The 22,656-nt window shown below is 43.7% G+C and overlaps 1 protein-coding gene across 1 annotated transcript in view; it reads right to left on the bottom strand.

Moving 5' to 3' along the window:
• MRPL39 (mitochondrial ribosomal protein L39) overlaps nucleotides 1-22,656 on the bottom strand; it is a 211,353-nt gene that overhangs the window by 61,849 nt on the left and 126,848 nt on the right. The window contains exon 6 of the mRNA XM_077480042.1: nucleotides 11,575-11,687. Coding sequence (XP_077336168.1) covers nucleotides 11,575-11,687 — 113 coding nt within the window. The remainder of the gene's footprint in view (nucleotides 1-11,574; nucleotides 11,688-22,656) is intronic.

Raw genomic sequence — 22,656 nt, 5'->3', positions numbered from 1 at the left:
CGCTTCTTCATCCCCCTGACACTCCCCGCTTCTTCATCCTCCTGACACTCCCCGCTTCTTCATCCCCCTGACACTCCCCGCTTCTTCATCCCCCTGACACCCCCGCTGCTTCATCCCCGACACCCCCCGCTTCTTCATCCCCCTGACACTCCCCGCTTCTTCATCCCCCTGACACCCCCCGCTGCTTCATCCCCCTGACACTCCCCGCTCCTTCATCCCCCTATCTGATACTCCCCACTCCTTCATCCCCCTATCTGATACTCCCCACTCCTTCATCCCCCTATCTAATACTCCCCGCTCCTACATCCCCCACCTGATACTCCCTGCTCCTACATCCCCCACCTGATACTCCCCACTCCTACATGCCCCTATCTACACTCCCTGCTCCTTCATCCCCCTATCTGACATTCCCCGCTCCTTCATCCCCCTATCTGATACTCCCCGCTTCTACATCCCCCACCTGACACTCCCCGCTCCTTCATCCCACTATCTGACACTCCCCACTCCATCCCCCTATCTGATACTCCCCGCTCCTTCATCCCCCTAACACTCCCCACTCCATCCCCCTATCTGATACTCCCCGCTCCTTCATCCCCCTAACACTCCCCGCTCCTTCATCCCACTAGCTGACACTCCCCGCTCCTTCATCCCACTATCTGACACTCCCCGCTCCTTCATCCCACTATCTGACACTCCCCGCTCCTTTATCCCACTATCTGACACTCCCCACTCCATCCCCCTATCTGATACTCCCCGCTCCTTCATCCCCATGACACTCCCCGCTCCTTCATCCCACTATCTGACACTCCCCACTCCTTCATCCCCCTATCAGACACTCCCCACTCCTTCATCCCACTATCTGACACTCCCCGTTCCTTCATCCCCCTATCTGACACTCCCCGCTCCTTCATCCCCCTATCTGACACTCCCCGTTCCTTCATCCCCCTATCTGACACTCCCCGCTCCTTCATCCCACTATCTGACACTCCCCGCTCCTTCATCCCACTATCTGACACTCCCCGCTCCTTCATCCCACTATCTGACACTCCCCACTCCTTCATCCCACCATCTGACACTCCCCGCTCCTTCATCCCACCATCTGACACTCCCCGCTCCTTCATCCCACCATCTGACACTCCCCACTCCTTCATCCCACCATCTGACACTCCCCGCTCCTTCATCCCACCATCTGACACTCCCCGCTCCTTCATCCCACTATCTGACACTCCCCGCTCCTTCATCTCACCATATGACACTCCCCGCTCCTTCATCCCACCATCTGACACTCCCCGCTCCTTCATCCCACCATCTGACACTCCCCGTTCCTTCATCCCACTATCTGACACTCCCCGCTCCTTCATCCCCCTATCTGACACTCCCCGCTCCTTCATCCCCCTATCTGACACTCCCCGCTCCTTCATCCCCCTATCTGACACTCCCCGCTCCTTCATCCCCCTATCTGACACTCCCAGCTCCTTCATCTTCCTACCAATATATGGCAAAAAAAATTGTGGACAATTGACCATAACACCCATATGAACTTGTTGTACAACCCACTATTAAACTAAAGGCATTCCCATGGAAAGCTTCCTACGTTGCCCCTAATGCTGGTCTTGTACATGTAGAATTTTGCTTGAACATTTGGATCGGAAAGTATAAAAATTGCTTGTCCGACCATTCAAAAGGTCCCTTCATGGACTCAACTAATTTTAAATGACTTTATGTTGGAGTACCATGTCAATGAGCTTTCTGCTTTCTCGTCTGGGAGCGAAATAAACAATTGGAACTTTGTTCACGCCTATTCCATTTAACAATATGTTTTCATCTATGAATTTCGATTTTTTTTTTTTTTGCTCGCTCTGGTCAAAGCTGATTGGCAATTTGTCTCCCTTAAGCCGCGTACACACGGGCGGATTGTATGGCCTACTTAGTCCGTCATACAATCCGACGGACAGTCCGTCATACTTTCGAATGAACGGACTTGACCACACACGGATGCACAAACAGTCTGTCGAAAGCTTGCGCGATGACGTGTACAGCACGTACGACGGGACTAGAAATAGGAAGTCCAATACACAGCAATGCAACCTTCCGCCGTGTAAATCCTTTCTAAGCATGCGCCATACTTAGTCCGTCGAACTAGCCTACTCACGAGCGGATTGTCCGCTGAAACCAAAGTATGACGGACAGTATTACGGAAATTCCGAAATACTTAGTACGCCAGACTGCACGCTGAAAAAGTCAGCTGAAGCCCACACACGAGCGGACTGTCCGCTGAAATGTGTTTCGGCGGACTAAGTAGGCCATACAATCCGCCCGTGTGTACGCGGCATTAAAGTGTTACTAAACCCAGAACAGTAAAATCAGTCTGTACATGACCTAAAGCATTCTTTTTATGCTCACTGTTGAACCTAAAGGGTTAATCATCTGCATTGTGTAAAAACTGTTTGGGCCGGTCATCTCTGATCATCGCCTTTTACTGTTCCCAATCCGTCTCCTGATACTACAGAGCCTTGGGGGCACTCTGCACACACTCAGTTTGGTGTAACTTTCTAGAGAGTTTTTTTTTTTTTTAGGAAAGTACATGTGATCAGCACAGTCCTGGGTTTAGTAACACTTTAAAAACGGACCTTCAGTAATTTTTTCCTCTTTCATTCAATTACATTTTCAGTCCTTGCTGTGCACATATTGAGAATAAAAAATGTAATTTGGTGACAGTAAATACCTTTTTTTCTGTACTTCATCTTACTATGCATGTAAAATGGCGTATGATGCCGTTTCCTGAATTGCACTGACTCTCGGGGGATAAACGTCAGATCTCCCAGCAGTGCTCTCTTTTTTTCCTTCTCGCTCTCATGAGAGTTTGCTGGCAGAGGAGAGGCTGGGAGAGTGGAGGAGGGCTGGGGGGAGTGACTGGAAAGCGAGGATGGCTGCAGGGTTGGAGGGGGCTGGGTGTGGGCGAAGATAGAGGAGGAGACTGCCAGGGTCAATGTGCTTTCCCACAGAGAGGAGAGAATTTCAGCCAGAGAAAGAAGGATTGCCTTTCTAGGTTTGATATGGAGATGTCATCTAGCAGCTGCGATGAACTTCTGCTGCCATAGCAAACAAAAGCCGGAAACCTCTGTCTTTATTGCGCAGGCACGGCTGAGCCCTTCATGCGCACGCGCTTCCAGGCCTGCGTTTTACTATAGCAGCCACAGTGGAAGCTCACCGCCGCTGCTATAGTAAGCTGTCCATGTCGGAATGGGCACGGATTTTCTACTGCGCAAGCGTGGTCGGAAGCCCACTGCCGCGCATGCGTGAGATTCACTAGTCAGGTGAGGCGGACCAGTCAGCATTATTCTAGGAAACTGTGGCTTGGGCTTCATTAGCCCTCACTACAAATGGCCGCTCACAACACCCAAGAGAGAGAAATAAAAAAAATGTTGTACAATGATTACCGTATTTATCGGTGTATAACACGCACCCCAATTTAAGAGGGAAGTTTCAGGGTATTTTTTTTTTTTAAATAAACCACCAGCAAAATAATGATCAGTGAGAATCAATGCAGGCTGATTAGTGCCCATCTATCTGCAGCTTAATCTGTACCCATCTGCAGCTTCAGTGCAGCCTGTTCTGTGCCCATTTCCCCATCAATGCAGCTCACCATATCGTATGAAATCACTGAGCCGTTATCCGTTTCCTTGGCTCTCAGTCGGCAGTGACACACACAGTCCCACCTCTGCCATCGGCATTGGATCAGCTCCTGTGATAGACAGAACACTAGTCCAATGCCGCTGGCAGAAGCGGGACTGTGTGTGTGACATGCGAGCTGAGTGGAGAGCTGAGTGGAGAGGAGATGAGGGCTCGGTAATTTCTGCCGGCACTCATCCCCCTCCTACCCCTCCAAGGTACGCTGTGCATGTATAACACACGCCCACGATTTTGCCCCTATTTTCAGTGGAAAGAAGTGCGTGTTATACGCCAATAAATGTGGTAATCTGCATACTAATGTTTTTTTATAAATTAGGTTACCCTGACTGCAGTTCCTCTTTAAAGAGCAACTGCAGTCTGCTGACATAATTTGTAATAAAAACCATCTTTGGCATTCTGAAGCTCCCCTCCAACCATTTTGCAGATTATTTTATATATACTGCAATTCTGTACTTGTCGAATATGCTGCAGAAATCTCCCTCCACTGAGTGTATCCATTTTTAACTGTGGGCAGCTGAAGCTGCTGCTTGTTCACTTCCTGGATTTACACGGAGGCACACCTCCAGCTCTGCAGCTCTCATTGGTCCTCTTATGACTCATCATCCCTCCCTTCCTGCCAAACTCTCACGAGAGTGAAAGAGAGCTGTGCATGATGTCATAAGCCTAGGTTTTTTACAAGAAACGGGAAGTGGGCTGTATAAGGGATTTACTGGCAGAAAAAAAATGTTTTACTATCCAAAGTTAAAACAAGCGCAAAAGATTGAATAGATTTAAAGTTGAAAAAAATTACTAACGTTCCGCTTTAACTCTTAGATAATCGCACAAACGTTCTGAAAATGACAATTTTCGAACAAAATTCTACAGGTATAAGGCCAGCTTATGTTTCTACTTCTTTATTGCAAAATAGAACAGTCTGACTGGCAACTGGGCAACACCGTACTTCTGAGTCTCCAATTTACAGGTTGTGGAATAGGAGGTAGCCACTTGTGTTGTGTGTCAGCATCTGTGGCTCTTTAAGATGCAGCTATGAATTTGATGGAGGTTAGGAGGGAAGCACTTCAGTTTTGTCTCAGCAATTGTGGATCAGCCCCCGCCAGAAAGGCAAAACATCCCTGCAGTTAAGGTGATCATTATAAAAGCAGAAAGCAGAGAGGATAGATTTCATCTAGATGATCCCAATGATTCATAACTTGTGACAAGCTGTACAGGAATACAAGCTTTCTCTCCTATGGTTTATTTTCAGAGACAAAGCCGGTGTATCTGCCTACAGCATTTGTGGCTGCCGACAGCTGCCGCCTAACGAGCCGCGGTGTCACTACCATTTTATCCTAACTAAGGGTGGCACGCAGGAAGATCCAGGCAAATCCGAACCAGGACACTGAGAGTGCAGCCAAATAGGAGAATAAATATTTCATGCGAAACGTAAAAATATACTTATATCTATTGACGGTGCTGCTGTGCCCACACATTTACTTGAGTGCCTGAAGAGTTTAGAAACAATAAAATTATTTTCAACTGTGTTCATGAGAAAAAGCCAAAAAAAAAAAAAAAAAAAAAAAAGCTTTACATCTGTCAAACTATTTTGAGAGTTTCCTGTACAAATGGAAATGTTACTTTTGTATTCAATCCAATTGTGTAGTAACACAAAGGGTCTGTCTTTCCTACAATTCCAAGGCTTTATAAGTTATCAGGACAGATGGAGACGTACCGTAATTTTGCACCATTGAATATCATTTGGGTTCAATGCTTAGGTGTACAACAGTATCCAATGGTAATATTTAAAGTTTGTTTCTCTTGATAGCCCCCCTCTCTTTCCTGGGGTTCCTTTCCTTACTCCCTCATGTGACTATGTTGGGGTCTGCCAATTGGATGCTCAGTCCATAGCACTGTACCTTGGGGAGGTGGCCATATGCTCACTCCAACTAGAATACTTCTGCAGATAAAAGGAGCTGTGGGGAAGGAAGCACAGCAAAGGTAGGCATGATCAGGTGGGGATGGTGAGTATTAGTGGATAAGGAAGGGGAATATCAATTTGATTGTCCAATGTCTGTGGAATGTCTTAAGAACAACTACAATACAGTGGTGTGAAAAAGTGTTTGCCCCCTTCCTCATTTCCTGTTCCTTTGCATGTTTGTCACACTTAAGTGTTTCGGAACATCAAACCAATTTAAACAATAGTCAAGGACAACACAAGTAAACACAAAATGCAATTTGTAAATGAAGGTGTTTATTATTAAAAGGTGAAAAAAAATCCAAACCATCATGGCCCTGTGTGAAAAAGTGATTGCCCCCTAAACCTAATAACTGGTTGGGCCACCCTTAGCAGCAACAACTGCAACCAAGCGTTTGCGATAACCCGCAATGAGGCTTTTACAGCGTCCTGAAGGAATTTTGGCCCACTCATCTTTGCAGAATTGTCCTAATTCAGTTACATTAGAGGGTTTTCGAGCATGAACAGCCTTTTTAAGGTCATACCACAACATCTCAATAGGATTCAGGTCAGGACTTTGGCTAGGCCACTCCAAAGTCTTCATTTTGTTTTTCTTCAGCCATTCGGTGGTGGACTTGCTGGTGTGTTTAGGATCATTGTCCTGCTGCAGAACCCAAGTTCGTTTCAGCTTGAGTACACGAACAGATGGTCGGACATTCTCCTTCAGGATCTCTTGGTAGACAGCAGAATTCATAGTTCCTTTTATCACGGCAAGTCTTCCAGGTCCTGAAGCAGCAAAACAGCCCCAGACCATCACACTACCACCACCATATTTTACTGTTGGTATAATGTTCTTTTTATGAAATGCAGTGTTCCTTCTACGCCAGATATACTTGGACACACACCTTCCAAAGAGTTCCACTTTTGTCTCATCGGTCCACAGAATGTTGTCCCAAAAGTCTTGGGGATCATCAAGATGTGTTGTGGAGAAATTGAGACGAGCTTTGATGTTCTTTTTGCTCAGCAGTGGTTTTCTCCTTGGAACTCTGCCATGTAGGCCATTTTTGCCCAGTCTTTTCCTGATGGTGGAGGCATGAACGCTGACCTTAACTGAGGCAAGTGAGGCCTGCAGTTCCTTGGACGTTGTTATGGGGTCTTTTGTGACCTCTTGGATGAGTCGTCGCTGCGCTCTTGGGGTAATTTTGGGCGGCCGGCCACTCCTGGGAAGGTTCACCACTGTTCCATGTCTTCGCCATTTGTGGATAATGGCTCTCACTGTGGTTCGCTGGATTCCCAAAGCTTTGGAAATGGCTTTATAACCCTTTCCAGACTGATAGATCTCAATTACTTTCTTTCTCAATTGTTCCTGAATTTCTTTGGGTCTCGGCATGATGTGTAGCTTTTAGGCTGGGTTCACACTGCTGCGGGGGGAGATCCGGATGTGATTCGCACAGCAAATCACATCCGATCTCCGTAGCACTGCGAGTTCAGCCATACAGATAGTATGGCTGAACTCGCAGCTGTCCCGCAGCAAACTCGCACAGGACCCTTTTTTGGGTCCGCAACGGAATCGGATCGCATGGGGGTTCACACCATGCGATCCGATTCCTGTGCGAGTCGGCAGATCGCACTGCGATATGCCGACGGATCTGGGGGTGTCATTAACATAACATTGACACCCCCAGCCGTCCGCATAGGGCAGTGTGAACTGCCGGCGGGAGGTGAGCGATGCGGGAAAACGCCGCGGATTCGCGGCGTTCCCGCATCGCAATAGTGTGAACCTAGCCTAAAGGATCTTCTGGTGGACCTTACTGTGTCAAGCAGCTCCTATTTAAGTGATGCCTTGATTGTGAACAGGTGTGGCAATAATCAGGCCTGGGTGTGGCTAGAGAAATTGAACTCAGGTGTGGACAACCACAGTTATAGTATGTTTTAACAAGGGGGGCAATCACTTTTTCACACAGGGCCATGATGGTTTGGATTTTTTTTCACCTTTAATAATAAACACCTTCATTTACAAATTGCATTTTGTGTTTACTTGTGTTGTCCTTGACTATTGTTTAAATTGGTTTGATGTTCCGAAACACTTAAGTGTGACAAACATGCAAAGGAACAGGAAATGAGGAAGGGGGCAAACACTTTTTCCCACCACTGTATATGGCAAAGAATTTGTGGGCAATTGACCATCACACCTATGTGAACTTGTTGGACAACCCATTGTAAAACTATGGGCATTAACATGAAACCCCAACCCAACCTTCTGCATGCATACCAGCCTTTCTTCTATCTTCTGAGAAGTATTTCAATAACATTATACAGTGTGTGTTCAGCGAAAAAAGAGTATTTGTGAAGTCAGTTACTGAAGATGGATGAGAAGACCAGGCTCACAACTGGCATTTAAAACTAACCCAAAGATTGAGGTCATGTCTCTGTGTGGGCTTTTTAAGTTCCTCCCCACCAAATTCATTAAACCATATCTTTTTGGGGTTGGCTTGTTGACATTGAAGTCAATAGTATAGCGGTGTCCTCATACTTTGGCTACATTGTGTATATAGTGTGAGGGCCTACATGAACAATCCATTCAATTTATATTCAATAGGTAAAGAATCGCATTACATAGCAGTTGGTAAATCAAAAGGGTTGTTTACTCCCGCAATCCACAACCCCCCCATACTTTTGGCAGTGCTTAGTGGATTCCAGTACAACCATACAATAATGCTTCAACAAGACCCAAACTACCAACCAGTGGCACAAAAGCCTCTTAGGATTACTTACAATAGGCTGAAGGGGCATTTCTGTTTGTCCGAGATATGAAAAAAAAAAAAAACTGAAAAAAAAAAAAAACTTTCATACTCACCTACTGTAATTGGATGGAGAATCGATCCAATGCAGCATCTGTCTTCTGCAGCATGGTGAAAGGCCGAGCCCGCTGACGGTCAGGTGCCTGGGAGGATCTCAGCATTAAAGTAGGGATCTATCCAGAGCCTGGACTGGCTAAGCATGGGTCACAGGAGTGCAGAACACACACTTCTGTGATTACCAGAAGTAGGACCAAAAGAGCTTTGGCCATGCTTCTTCTTTAAAGTACATTCATTCACCAATTTAAATTGCTGGCAGATCATAACATATGTAGACAGGTGTTCTTGTCAAAAGCAGCCTATTCTATTCAAACCCAGCAGTGCTCACAGGCATTCAATTAAATGCAAAATGCAGCATTTGACCTACTGTGTCTGCATTTCAAATGTACTTATATTGGACATTGTGCATCCCGAAGAAACACAACACAAAACAGATCTGCAGTCATCTACACCACTCCACGGGAGTCAATAGAAATCTGTGGACCTGCATTTTATGTGTGTTTCAAATCTAGGAAAAAAAAAAAAGGCCCATGTACATGCTTACTAAAGCTTTACCCAGGAAGGACTGTTTTGTGACTAGAGGTCGACCGATATATATTGGCCAATATTTGCAGTTTTTTAGAGCGCGACTTGCAAATGACTTCTGTAATAGAAGTCAGTGCAAGTTGCCTGAATCTTCATAGAAGACTTTCCTCCTCTCTGGGCAGTCTGCCAAGAAAAGAGTAAAGAGATACAATGTTTACACTTGAATGAATGAACTCAACTCTATGTGTAGAGTTCTCAGTTTAACCATTTAGAGACTAAATCTTTTCTGACACTTGTTGCTTACAAGTAAAAATCCTGTATTTTCTGCTAGAAAATCACTTAGACCCCCCAAAAAATGATATATATTTTTAGCAGAGATCCTAGAGCAGGGGTGGCCAACCAGTGGCCCGCGGAGCCCTTTGATGTGGCCTGCGACCTCCTGCTCTGGAATGGCAGGTTAGCAAGCCTATATCGCAGGTTGCTGACCCGTCATACCACAGCATCGGTGTTGTGAATGAAGTTGGTGGTAGAGGAAGAAAATGGCTGCAGAGCAGAGCCCATAAGCCGATGCTTCCTGTACAGCACCGGCTTTTGCCACAGCCAGAGTCTATGGCAAAGTTCCCACAGCCCTACTCTGCACCCGCGGTGTGGGTAATCATCAGTGTGGAAGCAGTTTAGGCCCTTTTCACACGATTGGCCTTACCCAATTCACCCCTACAGAGTGGCAGATGTAAACAGATTTTTGTCCGTTTACTCCGGCCTGCCTCCAATCTGGTCCTAAAAATCCGATAAAAAAAAATAGAAGGAAGTTCCTTCCCTTCCATCTGGGTGGATCGGAGGGCCTATAGAGTAACCATGACCTGTCATCCGCCCGCTCCAATCATTGTGGCCCGCGACTGGTTACCAAGTTGCTTAAGTGGCTCTCTCTCTTAAAAAGGTTGGGCACCCCTGTCCTAGGGAATAAAATAGCGGTTGTTGCAATATTTTATGTCACACGGCATTTGCGCAGAGGTCTTTCAAAAAAAAAAAATACACTGATGATTAAAAAAACAAAACTAAAACTGTAAAGTTAGCCCATTTTTTTTTTCGTCCAAAAGTTTTGACTACCTGTTTTTATTTAATATATTTTTTTTTTGTTTTGTTTTTTTATCTAAATCATACATACAAGTAAACTGATTGGAGGTTTGTTTTGTTTAATGTTTAAATGTAAAAAAAATTCTGTATCACTTATGAAGGCTGCTTTCACACTGGAGCGGGCAGGCGTTTTAGCGGCGCTTTACCATCATTTTAGCGGTGCTCTTCGGCTGCTAGTGGAGCACATATAACCCAGCTAGCAGCCTAGGAAGAGGTTAAATGCGCCCGTGAAGCACCGCTGCCAAATCGCATCGCATGCGCTTCGGCAGTGGTGCTCATTAATATCAATGGGCAGGAGTGGTGGAGGAGCGGTATACACCACTGCAAATGTGCTGCTTGCAGGACTTTTTTTAACGTCCTGCCAGCACATCGCCTCAGTGTGACAGCACTCGGGGCTTCCACACAGACTGCAGGGGAGCCGTTTTGCAGGCACTTTACAGGCGCTATTTTTAGCTCAAAAGCGCCTGAAAAACGCCCAGTGTGAAATGTGTCTGTTAGATTTGATGAGATGAAGGGGGATAAAAAAAAAAAAGAAGGAAAAAAAAAAAAATCGGCCTAACATATCGGCCCAAAAAAATCGGCATCATATATCGGCCATCGGCCGCCATGATTTCTAAATATCGGCATCGGCCAGAGAAAAACCCATATCGTCGACCTCTATTCGTGACCATGTTTACATTTTTCAAAGGCTAGAGGCAATGAATGCACCCATAAAAGGAGCATTTAAGATGAGCTAAACCACGTCAGGAACCACTTTTATAACAGGGGGACAGATAAGTTTGATAAAGTTGAGAAGAATTAATAGAAAAAGAACCTTGTGTAATAATATAATACATGATTTACACAGCGCCAACAGTTTGTTCAGCACTTAACAAAGTTAGGTCAAACAGTACAGTTGAAATACAATTCAACACAAGAGGAATCAGAGGGCCCTGCTCATTAGAGCTTACAATCTAAAATATGCAAGTGTTCCTGGATATTCATTTAAAAAAGGTAAATTTCACCCAGGAGTTTAGGCAGAGTGAAAAACAATGCCCAATAGATTTAAACCATAATGACCACCAGAGTATCCCAAGCTCTTCTACCTCAACATACGTCTACCACATGTCAAGAAATAGAGTAAAATACAGAGATAGTTGCAGCATCTTCATGTTCGTATCCACCACCATGGAGACAATGCTGTACCTGAAGGACTTTTTACTAACTGAACTCTTAAAACCAGCTTTACAGAACCCGGCCTTGCCTGCATAGTGGATGAGCGCTGTACTTACTGATCCACAGAGACGTTAGCAGAAACACATAATCACCACTTTAAAACACCATAAAAGAATATCTTCTTACAAGTGTTTTTACGTTATTGCGTTCATCACACTTCAGTGGCCCGTCGGATTCTATGCTTCAATAGAGCCATAATGAACTGATGAAGGAACTTACGGATTGTGCTGAAATATGTCTCTGGCGACTTTTTCTTCTACTTCCAGACACTCGAAAGGCAGATCTTTGCTGATCAGTTTAAGTGCGTCCTTTGTGAAAGAATGCAGATTCTCCTGCAGAGGAAAACAGATCAATGACAGACAGTATTCCTGCACTTATGAAATGTACGGTTACAGGGAAGATGGAGGAAGAGAAGAGCTGATATACAAAACATTTTTCTTCAAAGGCAACAAAAGCTTACAACTTTTCTGCTCAATTGTTAAAGAAGTATGGGGGGGAAGCATCCCATTCACTTTTGTCAAACTCCAAACAAACTTTTTCAGGTTCTATATATAGAAGATCCGGGTCTAACATTGGATCGGAAAGTAAAGGATGCACAATGCTTTTTTTGATAAAGTTGCGAAAGGTTTGATCCCCCCCCCCCCCCCAACCCCCCTGTAAATTTTTATTGTCTGCATGTTCCTACTCCAGAAACTCAAATTCCTATCATATCCTACACTGGATCACAGACAGTTCTAACATCCTCGTTATAAACAAAAAAAGAAAATAGCTGTAGTTGCTAATTAAATATGGTGATGGACCTTTATGATATTGGGTCCTCAAGTGCAACCCCTGACATCACCAAAGGCCCACATAATATTTACTGACTATACGGTCACATTAAGCTGTAAAAAGACTAAAGTCGCACAACAAGAGACGGTCAGAGACTGTGAAGATGCTATAAGAGTTGTTGGAGATTAGGAACATGCTTCAGAAGACAGTCATTACCTGGAGACATATTACATGGGACTGCCCTACTGCTATTGTTGCCCATATACAATACAACACTTCTACATCTGAGCACCCCACAGCCCTCTTAAAATTGATTGTGTCACATTTTATATCCATTATAAATGAATAAAAAAAAGCATAGAAAAGGAATGGACAGCACAGACAACAGTAAGGTACTGCGAGAGAAATAAACCAGATCATTCAAGTTAAATTCCAGGAATTCTGCTTCTTTGTGAAAAGAAAAATGAATGCACGATTTAAGTTATGCCGCGTACACACGAGCGGAATGTCCGACAGAAAAAGTCAGATGGAATCATTTCATGGTATATTCCAATCGTGTGTGGGCCTCATCGGACGTTTTTTTAATGAAAATTCTGACGGACCTAGAAATAGAACATGTTTGAAATATTTCCAACAGAACCAATTCCTATCAGGAAAACCGCTAGTCTGTATGCTGTTCCAACGGACCAAAAACGAAACATGCTCTGAAGCAAGTACAAGATGGAAGCTATTCGCTATTGAATTTCCTTTTTCTAGTTCTGTCGTACATGTTGTATGTCACCGCGTTCTTAACGATCGGACTTTGGTGTGATCGCGTGTATGCACGACAGTTTCAGTGGAACTCTGTCGAAAAAACCTTTGCAGTTTATTCCGATGGGAAAACCAATCGTGTGTACGCAGCATTATTTCCAGCGAGGTGCATGACACTTCCTGGGCTTAGCTCCATTATTTATATCCAACAGCTTAGTACTCCTGGTACTATCAGTGTAGTTCCGGGAGAGTGACACTGATCCTTCTAAACTCTGCATCTTCTACATCTTGTGCATCTGCTATGTCTGCCCCTCCTCCTGCCCATTTACAGAAGCCTTGGTTTTCTGTGAATACATTCACAAAATGCAAGGGCTTCTGTGAATGGCGCACTTTGCAGGATTTTGGAAATGCCTGTTGTATGGGTTATGCTTTGTAGTTTAGAAAAACCTCAATAAAACTTATTGAAAGTGAAAACTATCTCATCAGGAGAACAAGGGGCTGTCTCACAATGTTCTACCCCTCTTGAGTGACATGGAGATGGCGCACAATCACAGCCATTCCTACACTGCCTTTCCTACACTGAAAACAGCCCAACCTACATACAAAGATTTTCCAACATGTTATAAACTCTTTGTGGGTCGCAACAAACACTTCCAACACAAAACATACTAATTTTCATCCTGCTGTGAACTAGAGACCAAAAGTCAAAGTATAGTAGCTTTTACCTGAGCCTTCTGCTGTGTGGTGTATTCCCTTATGCTGAAGGACACATTCTCACCATATGCATTGGGCCGTATTGGTAAACACAGTCCCAACACATAGATGAGTCAAAAAGTCTTGTTTGCTATTGGTGGAGCCACAAGTACTGGCAGCATTTTCCTGCACTACACCTTAAAATACAAAAAGAAAATGAATGGGTCTTAAAAAAAAAAAAAAAAAGGAAGAGATATAAATAAAGTGCCTAAAAAAAAAATAAAAAAAAAAAAATTAAAAAAAAAAAGGAAGAGATATAAATAAAGTGCCCAAAAAAAAAAAAAAAGGAAGAGATATAAATAAAGTGCCTAAAAAAAAAAATCTGCATTGTACAACTCCAGTGCATGTCAACACACAACACATCATGCTGTGGCTGGCTGTGGTGTTCACCTTCCCTACATTGTTGCTCTAATCTTCTAACAAGATCCAGGAGTAAAAACTTTAAAGAGGAAGTAAACCCTAATGGGTTTACTTCCTCTTTGTTTCCCTGCAAAGGTAAAGCATAATGGGCTGCGATGACGTCACACCCATGCATGCGCACGGGAGCCGCCACTAACGGCATTTCGCCATTAGCAGCAGCATGCTCAGTGCGCCTGCGTACCACTGTCTACGGTGCATGCGCCGTAGACAGCGGTGCCTGTCTTTTTGCAAATATCTCCTAAACCATGTAGGTTTAGGAGATATTTCTTGGACTAACAGCTAAGCCTTACTCTAGGCTTACCTGTAGGTCAAAGTGGTCTGTAAGGGTTTACAACCACTTTAAGTATCTTTTCTGATTCAGTGTTCCGGGGCCACCAAATCCCCAGGAGGCACTGTTATACAATATGTACCTATCCACCCAGTTTTCTGGGACAAGCACTTGAAGGAGAAGTTGACTGTTATAAAAAAAAAAAAGTGTATCCTCATTTGGAGATTGCTTTCCATAGGGAATGTTGCTGTTATTGTGACACCAGGAAGGGAGCCTTTATTTTGCGGTTGGCTTTTTGATGTTTTCTGCCATGATTGAAGATTTAACATTGTGACCATATCAGCATTTGAAAGCTGCTCATTACCTTTGCAGTTGTTTGTGGCTATTCTGTGGAGATTTCTCCCAGCATGGTATAAATTTGATCAATTTAGCTTGGAATCGCCAATTCCTGTGTATGGGATCTCTGATGTGCTTTGTGGGACAGCTTTTCTTGGGCTGCTATCAGACCTACATGTTTGAGACAGACATTTGACCCATTCTGCAGTGCCCTGGTGGGAACATGCATAGCCTCTTTTGAGGTTCTCCCAGAACTACTACTTACTGAATCAACTCTACTGCACCGACTTCTCTGTTAACAAAATACCCTGAAGAAGCTACCATGCGAAACGCGTTGGGCTGTGTCTCTTTTCTCATACTTTGGTCCTGAGTGTTTATCATAGTTCATGATAACACATTTTTGTGACTATTGAGGAAATTGCTCACCTTGTTGTAGGGGCTGTTTACAGTTTGTATACAGAGTTTGTGGTTTCATTTTTTTGTTACACGTCTTAAAGAATACAAGACATTTTTATGTATTTAATAAAATGTGGGTATTTTTATACATCACTGTGTCATAAATAATTCAATTAGGAGGTTTCAGCATCTAAGGCCTCGTACACGGATACTGATAAACGGATGTTTAGGAGCACTTGAGTTACTTCAACTGCTCCTGAACTCTCCTCTATGTTATCTCATCTGTACATGTATATAGGGTCATTTAGTCGTTTCTAGGCAGTTGAGTTTAGAGGCAATTTTTGGAATGCAAAAAATTTAGTTCAGAAGCTGAGTTTACAGGCATTTCGAGCACCAAGCGTGTTTACAGACCTTTTTAAAAAAAATTTTAAATGGGCAAAAAACACTTGAAAACACAAACAGGGAACACATTTAACCCCTTGATCGCCCCTGATGTTAACCCCTTCCCTGCCAGTGTCATTAGTACAATGTCAGTGCATATTTTTAGCACTGATCACTATAATAATGTCACTAGTTCCCAAAAAAGTGTCAAAAATGTCAGTTAAGTCTCCAATCTGTCCGCCACAATGTCGCAGTACCACTCACTAAAACTCACTGATCACCGCCATTACTAGCAAAAAAAAAAATCAGATAAAAATGCCATAAATCTATCCCCTATTTTGTAGACGCTATACATTTTGCTCAAAATCAATATATGCCTATTGGAATTTTTTTTTACCAAAAATAATGTATTATATATATTATATTATATAGAATATATATTGGCCTAAACTGATGAATACATTTTTTTTATATATATTTTTGTTGGGATATGTATTATAATGTATTATAACAGAAAGTTAAAAAAAATATATTGTTTTTTTTTTTCTTCAAAATTCTTTTTTTGTTTATAGGTGATTAGAGGTGATCAAATACCACCAAAAGAAAGCTCTATTTGTGGGGGAGAAAAAGGACGTTCATTTTGTTTGGGCACAACATCGCATGACTGCGCAATTGTCAGTTAAAGTAACGCAGTGTCGTATTGCAATAAATGGGCTGGTCATTAAGGGGGGTAAATCCTTCCAGGGCTGAAGTGGTTAAAATGTAACTTTTCAAAATAAAAACACATGAATAATAAAGGAAAAACACAGCTAACGGGTGCTGTACTATATATGCATCATTATAAAATTCATAGTGCCGGAGAGAATACATTTCTTCTGCTATACTCGTAATTATAAAGAACATTACAATTCCTCTCTGCTGTATTATGTATAATGCATGATGTCTTATATTGCATTTCAGCAGGGTAAACACTAGGGAGAGACAGGACCAGGGGAACCAGTACATCCAGTACATGCAGAGTTTAATGCATTTTAGTGGTGCAGTCACCAAGGAGATGAATATTGTTATGCATTTCAATGACACAGACACCGGGGTGAAGCTGGAGTAGAACAACAAGGTAGCAATCAAATTAAAATAATAAATGTCATACTTACCTGCTCTTTGCAATGTTTTTTCACAGAGCAGCCCCGGTCCTCGTCTTCTGGAGTCCCCAGCTGGTGCGCTCCTGGCTTCTATTTAGCGAGTGCCCCCATAGAAATCCACTTCCTATAGAGTATGCATGTGGGCTTGATCCTGAACCATCCTTTCTACATCTGCAGACACGCGGTGCGGCTAGGCCCCACCCCCTCATCACAGAATTAGATCAGCAGTGGGAGCCAATGGCTGCTGCTGCTGTCAATCTGCCCTGTGAGGAGGGAGAGAGCAGAGAGAGCCACTGCTCTCAGGTACAGTGCTGGATCGAAATTGGCCTCAGGCAAGTATAAGGGGGGTGAGGGGGGGGGGGGATCCTGTAGCACAGAAGGTTTTTCTTACCTTAAAAAGAGAAGTACAGCCAAAGATCATTTGGCTGTACTTCTGTGGATCAGAGGAGTGCAGTTCATTTTGCACTCCTGTGACCCATTTTCAGCAGACAGCGGGCTGAAGCCTGCTGATGTCACAGAGCTGGTTCCAGCTTGGGCAAAAACATGACAAAAAAGTCGGGATCTGGCCACATATGCCTGGACCGGCACCTGGCTCAGCCTCTCAGCGAGCTGCTGAAAACTTGAGTTGGCCGCTCCCACTCCCTTCACAGTGAGCGCGGAGCAGAGCAGAGAGCGTGATTGGCCGTCACCAGCTCCCTGCTCAGGCAGCCCTGAGAACTGAGCGATCGGCGCTGTTTGATTGTTCTGTTCTCAAAGGTAGAGTTGGTGGTGGACAGATGCAGCATCAGACCGATTCTACATCCACCTAGGTAAGTATGAATCTGCAAAAAAAAAAAAAAAGTAAAAATAGTGCATACTTCTCTTTTAATACGTAGAATGCATTAATGCTAAAAAAAAACAAAACAAAAAAAAAAAACAAACCTCAGGGCTTTAGAACCACTGCTTTTCAGTTATGCAAACAGAGAAAAGCTGAACTACAGGAATCAAGAGATGGACATTTTGGACATATTTCAGTGATACAGACAAGAGGGTGAACCAGATGAACCAGGTGATATGGGGTTTCATGTATTTCTGTAATGTGAACAAAACTAGGGGAGATTGAGCCAAAGGAACCAGATGGAGATTTGATTTGATAAATGTATTATGAACAAGGCTTCTGTATAATTTCTTGCATTTTTAAAACCTATTTAACCTATGGCCCAAAGACAAAAAAATAAATAAATAAATAAAGCGAATATGTATTTAAGAAACAAACATTTTCTATCATCTATTCTTTCAAGATAAATATTGTAAAAACGCATCAGTTTCCTGGTGAAATATCCATTTACAGAGAATATTTGGCTGGTATGTGAAATGGAAGAGCAATACAGCCACCCGCTGGCTACAGAATATTAACGGAACGAAATCCTTCACAGATAATACAAAACATCTATCTCTAGGTTTCTTGCAAAACCACTAAACACTTCACTTTTAAGAACCTTTCAAATGTTTTCATCCAACATTAAGTGGCGGCTCCAATCAAAACGATAAAAAAAAAAATCAGTTATCACGTTGACGGCCTGTGTGTCAATGTTCTCTGCTATGCAGTCAGTTTGCCATTCCATTATTTTCTTAAAGGGGTTGTAAAGTCTCCATGTTTTTCACCTTAATGCATTCTATGTATATGTAGATTTTTGCCTGAGGTTAAATTGGTATTAAACCCAAAAGCAAATTATTTATATTGCAGCTTACCAATTCTTACATGTGATAGCTGCAGTAGTATTTTTTAATCAAAAAACTCAGCGCTACTGGATGAGATCTATTATATGGAAGAGTTGCTGCGCCCCCCCACCCCCCACATGCCACTTGGGCAGTAGTTTAACCACTTGCGGACTGCCCACTATACATATACTGCAGCAGGGTGGCTGCTCTGTGCCAGATCACATACCTAGTATGAGATCTGACACTTCCGGGTCTGGGGTGCGCACGTGTGCCACCGGCGACCCGCTCCCGCTGTGATCACACAAAGCGGGAGCCCAGCGATGGGTAACGTGGACTCGATGTCCGTTGATTATACAGTGCACAGGCAGAACGACGAGCTACCTAGATAAACAAGTAAGATTGCTGTTCTGTCAGCGGGGAAGGCATTGATCCTGTGTTCCTGCAAAGCATGAACACGGATCTTTGCCTTCCCCTAGTCAAAGCACCTCCCCCGCAGTGGGAAAGCACTGGCAAGGCAAACAGTTACATGTTTGATCACCCCTGATGTTAACTCCTTCCCAGCCAGTGTCATTAGGAATGACATATTGTTGTCATTAGTACAGTGACATATTGTTTAGCACTGATCACTGTATTAGTGTCACTAGTCCCCAAAAAGTGTCAGTGTCCTTTTTGGCTGCCGCAAGTAAAAATAAACAAATAAAAATATCCCATAGTTTGTAGACGCTATAACTTTTGCGCTAACCAATCAATATACGCTTATTGGGATATTTTTTTTGCCAAAAATATGTAGAAGAATACATATTGGCCTAAATTGTTGTAGAAATTTGTTTACTTTATTTGTTTATTGGATATGTTTTATGGCAGAATGTAAAAAATATTGTTTTTTTTTTTCCTAAATTGTCTGTTTTGTTTATATTTATAGCGCAAAAAACGTACATCAATTTTATTGTGGGTACAGCGTCGCATGACCGCGCAATTGTCAGTGAAAGTAACAAGGTGCCGTATCACAAAAGGTCATAAAGGGGGGGGTAAATCTTCTGAAGGTCAAGTGGATACAACAGATATAATAAACTTGGTGCTGTGCTATACAATTACAAAAGTATAAATAGTAATTATAATTAGTGTTGGTTACATTTTAACCTTAATTTCCAGTGGTTAAGACTGACGAAACATATTGACAGGAGCTTTGCTCACTACATCATTTCCGATGCGTCACTTTCGGTGATGTCATTCCGGTCACCTCAAAAGGAGAGGCCAGCTTGTTGGTTTGCTTTCTGTCAACTTTGTAAAGTGTAAACAGACTGGCGTTTTTGTTCCTACTGGTCGGAAAATAGGATTTTTATAATTTTACGTGTAAAATCCTTTTCTTTTGAGGTACATCACGGGACACAGAGACTCAGTAATTACTGGTGGGTTATTAGGTCACTAGGTGATTGGACACTGGCACACCCTAGAAAGGAAGTTCAATCCCCCATATAACCCCTCCCCCTACAGTACCTCAGTAGTTGTAGCAAAGCAATATAAGTGTATTAGAATAGGGGAGGGACCTCTGTGTCCCGTGATGTACCTCAAAATAAAAGGATTTTACAGGTAAGCTGTTCTAAAAATCCTATTTTCTTTCTCATACATCACGGGACACAGAGACTCAGTAATTACTGGTGGGATGTCCCAGAGCAATGCTATCTGAGGGGAGGGGAACCACACAACATAGGGTGTACTCAGACCTGAGGACCCTGTACCGCTGCCTGCAGCACACTACGCCCAAAGGCGAAGTCCTCATGCCTTCTCACATCCACCTGATAAAATTTGGTGAATGTATGGATTAATGACCAGGTTGCGGCCTTGCAGATTTGAGCCATGGAGGCCTAGTGATGCACCGCCCACGAAGCACTAATAGCCCTAGTGGAGTGCGCCTTGATCTGAAAAGGCAGAATTTTTGGCTTCAAACCATAAACTTGAACAATTACTTGTCGAATCCATTTAGCAATGGTAGATTTTGATGCTGCCTGTCCTCTCTTAGGACCCTCTGGCAATACAAACAAAACATTAATTTTGCGAACCTGAGCCATCGCTTCCAGATAGGCTTTGACTGCTCTCACTACATCCAAAGAATGTAGTGACTTTTCTTCCGTAGAACAGGGATTTGAAAAAAGGAAGGCAGAACAATATCTTGGTTTAGATGAAAACCTGAGACCACCTTCGGTAGAAAACTAGGATGAGGGCGTAACACCACTCTGTCCTTGTGCATTATTAGATGCGGTTCTTTACAAGAGAGGGCCGCTAATTCTGATACTCTTCTGGCAGAAGAAATGGCCACCAGAAAAATGAATTTCCTTGTCAACAGAACTAAGGGAATCTGATGTATCGGTTCAAAAGGCTGCTTCTGTAAAGCTGACAGAACCAAATTCAAATCCCAAGGGTTCAGAGGCGCCCTAACTGGAGGATTAAGGCGCGTTACCCCTTGTATAAGCTTCGGACCAAAGAATGTGAAGCAAGTGGACGTTGAAACAGAATCAATAAGGCCGAGACTTGGCCCTTGATGGTACTCAAGGCCAGTTTCATCTCTAACCCATTTTGCAGAAATTCGAGGATTCTGCCTATGACATATTTTCTGGGGAGCCAACCCCTGGATTCACACCAGGAGACATATGCTTTCCAGACTCTGTGATAAATCATTCTGGAAGCTGGCTTTCTTGCATTAATCAAGGTAGATATCACAGGGCCCGAAAGCCCACGATTCTTCAGAATGTGGGTTTCAATAGCCAAACCGTTAAATTTAGCGTTTGTAAGGTAGGATGGAATACCGGTCCCTGGGATAGCAGGTCTGGATGGGACAATAGGGTCCAAGGAGAGCCTACTGCCATCTTCACTATTTCTGCATACCAAGCTCTTCTGGGACATGTTGGGGCCACCTTAAGCACCGACTTCTTTTCCTGCCCGATCCTGCAAAGCAGTCTTGGCAGTAGCAGAATAGGAGGGAATGCATAAATCAGAGAGAACTGATGCCATGGAGTAACTAACGCATCTGTCCCGCATGCAAGAGGATCCCTCATTCTTGACACAAAGTTGTCGACTTTGTTGTTGAACCTGGACGCAAAGAGATCTACATCCGGAACCCCCTATCTCTGGCATATGGCCAAAAAGACGTCAGGGTGGAAAGACCATTCCCCTGGCACTAACTGCTGGCGGCTCAAGTAGTCTGCCTGTCAGTTCTCTACCCCCGGAATGAAGACTGCCGATATGCATGGCACATGTCTTTCTGCCCAGATTAAGATCTGATTTACTTCTTCCTGAGCTGCACGACTCTTGGTGCCCCCTTGGTGATTGATATAAGCCACTGGTCCAGGCGGGCTACCGACCGGTCTATCAAGAGCAAGTCGTCTAAGTATGCTATTATCATTATACCTTGGGCCCTTAATCTGGCCCGAGGAGGGGCCAAGATCTTTGTAAACACCCGAGGTGCAGTAGCTAGCTCGAAAGGCAGAGCTACGAACTGAAAGTGGTGTTTTTCTACTTCAAAAACGCAGAAACTTTTGATGAGTAGGGAAAATAGGTACATGCAGGTACGCATCCTTGATATCTATTGATGCCAGAAATTCTCCTCCTTGTAGGGACCGTATCTCTAGAAATCGGTTTAGATCTTTGAGATCTAGAATGGGTCTGACATCTCCGTTTGGCTTCGGTACCGTGAAAAGGTTTGAATAAAACCCCATTCCCTGCTCTTGCATGGGAACTACCATGATAACTTTTTGCGACAATAGTCGCTCCAAAGCTAGAAGGAGAGACTTCTTTTTCTCTGGGTACATTTGATCTGAGGAAACAAGGAGAATGGAATTCTCGGATGTCTAGTTTGTAACCTAGAGTTATTGTGTAGACAACCCATTTGTCCTGAAATTCCTGCTGCCACAGCCCTGAGAACTTTAGTAGTCTTCCCCCCACTCGAGTGAGCGGGGGCGCCCCTTCATAAGGAGGTCTTAGCGTTTTGTCTTGAAGACCTTCTCCCCCAGGACTTATTTTGTCCCTAGGGTTGACTCTGAGTTTTAACCTTAGAGCTTGATGGAGGAGGAAGTCGTGACTGCCTGGAGGCTGATGCCCCTGGCACTGGAGAAAGTGCCCGTTTAAAGGAGAGACGTTTACTCCTTTTCTTGACTGGTAAAAGGGTGCTTTTCCCACTAGAGATCCTTTGGATATAATTGTCTAAGTCCTCTCCAAACAATTTTGCACCACGAAAGGGAAATCCCGCCAGGAGTTTCTTACATGGTGATTCGGCTGACCAATGTTTCAGCCACAAGATAGCATCAACAGCAAAACACAGAGCCACTGGAAGGTTAGCTAACCCCCGGGCTTGCTGTTCAGGTAAGGCTTTAAGCACCTGTTTAACAT

Source organism: Lithobates pipiens, unplaced genomic scaffold (assembly GCF_037356315.1).
Source record: "Lithobates pipiens isolate NorthernLeopardFrog02 unplaced genomic scaffold, aLitPip1_a1.2 Scaffold_16, whole genome shotgun sequence".
Classification (NCBI taxonomy): domain Eukaryota; kingdom Metazoa; phylum Chordata; class Amphibia; order Anura; family Ranidae; genus Lithobates; species Lithobates pipiens.
The sequence above is the reverse complement of the archived record's forward strand: the minus strand, read 5'-3'. Positions and strand labels throughout refer to the sequence as shown.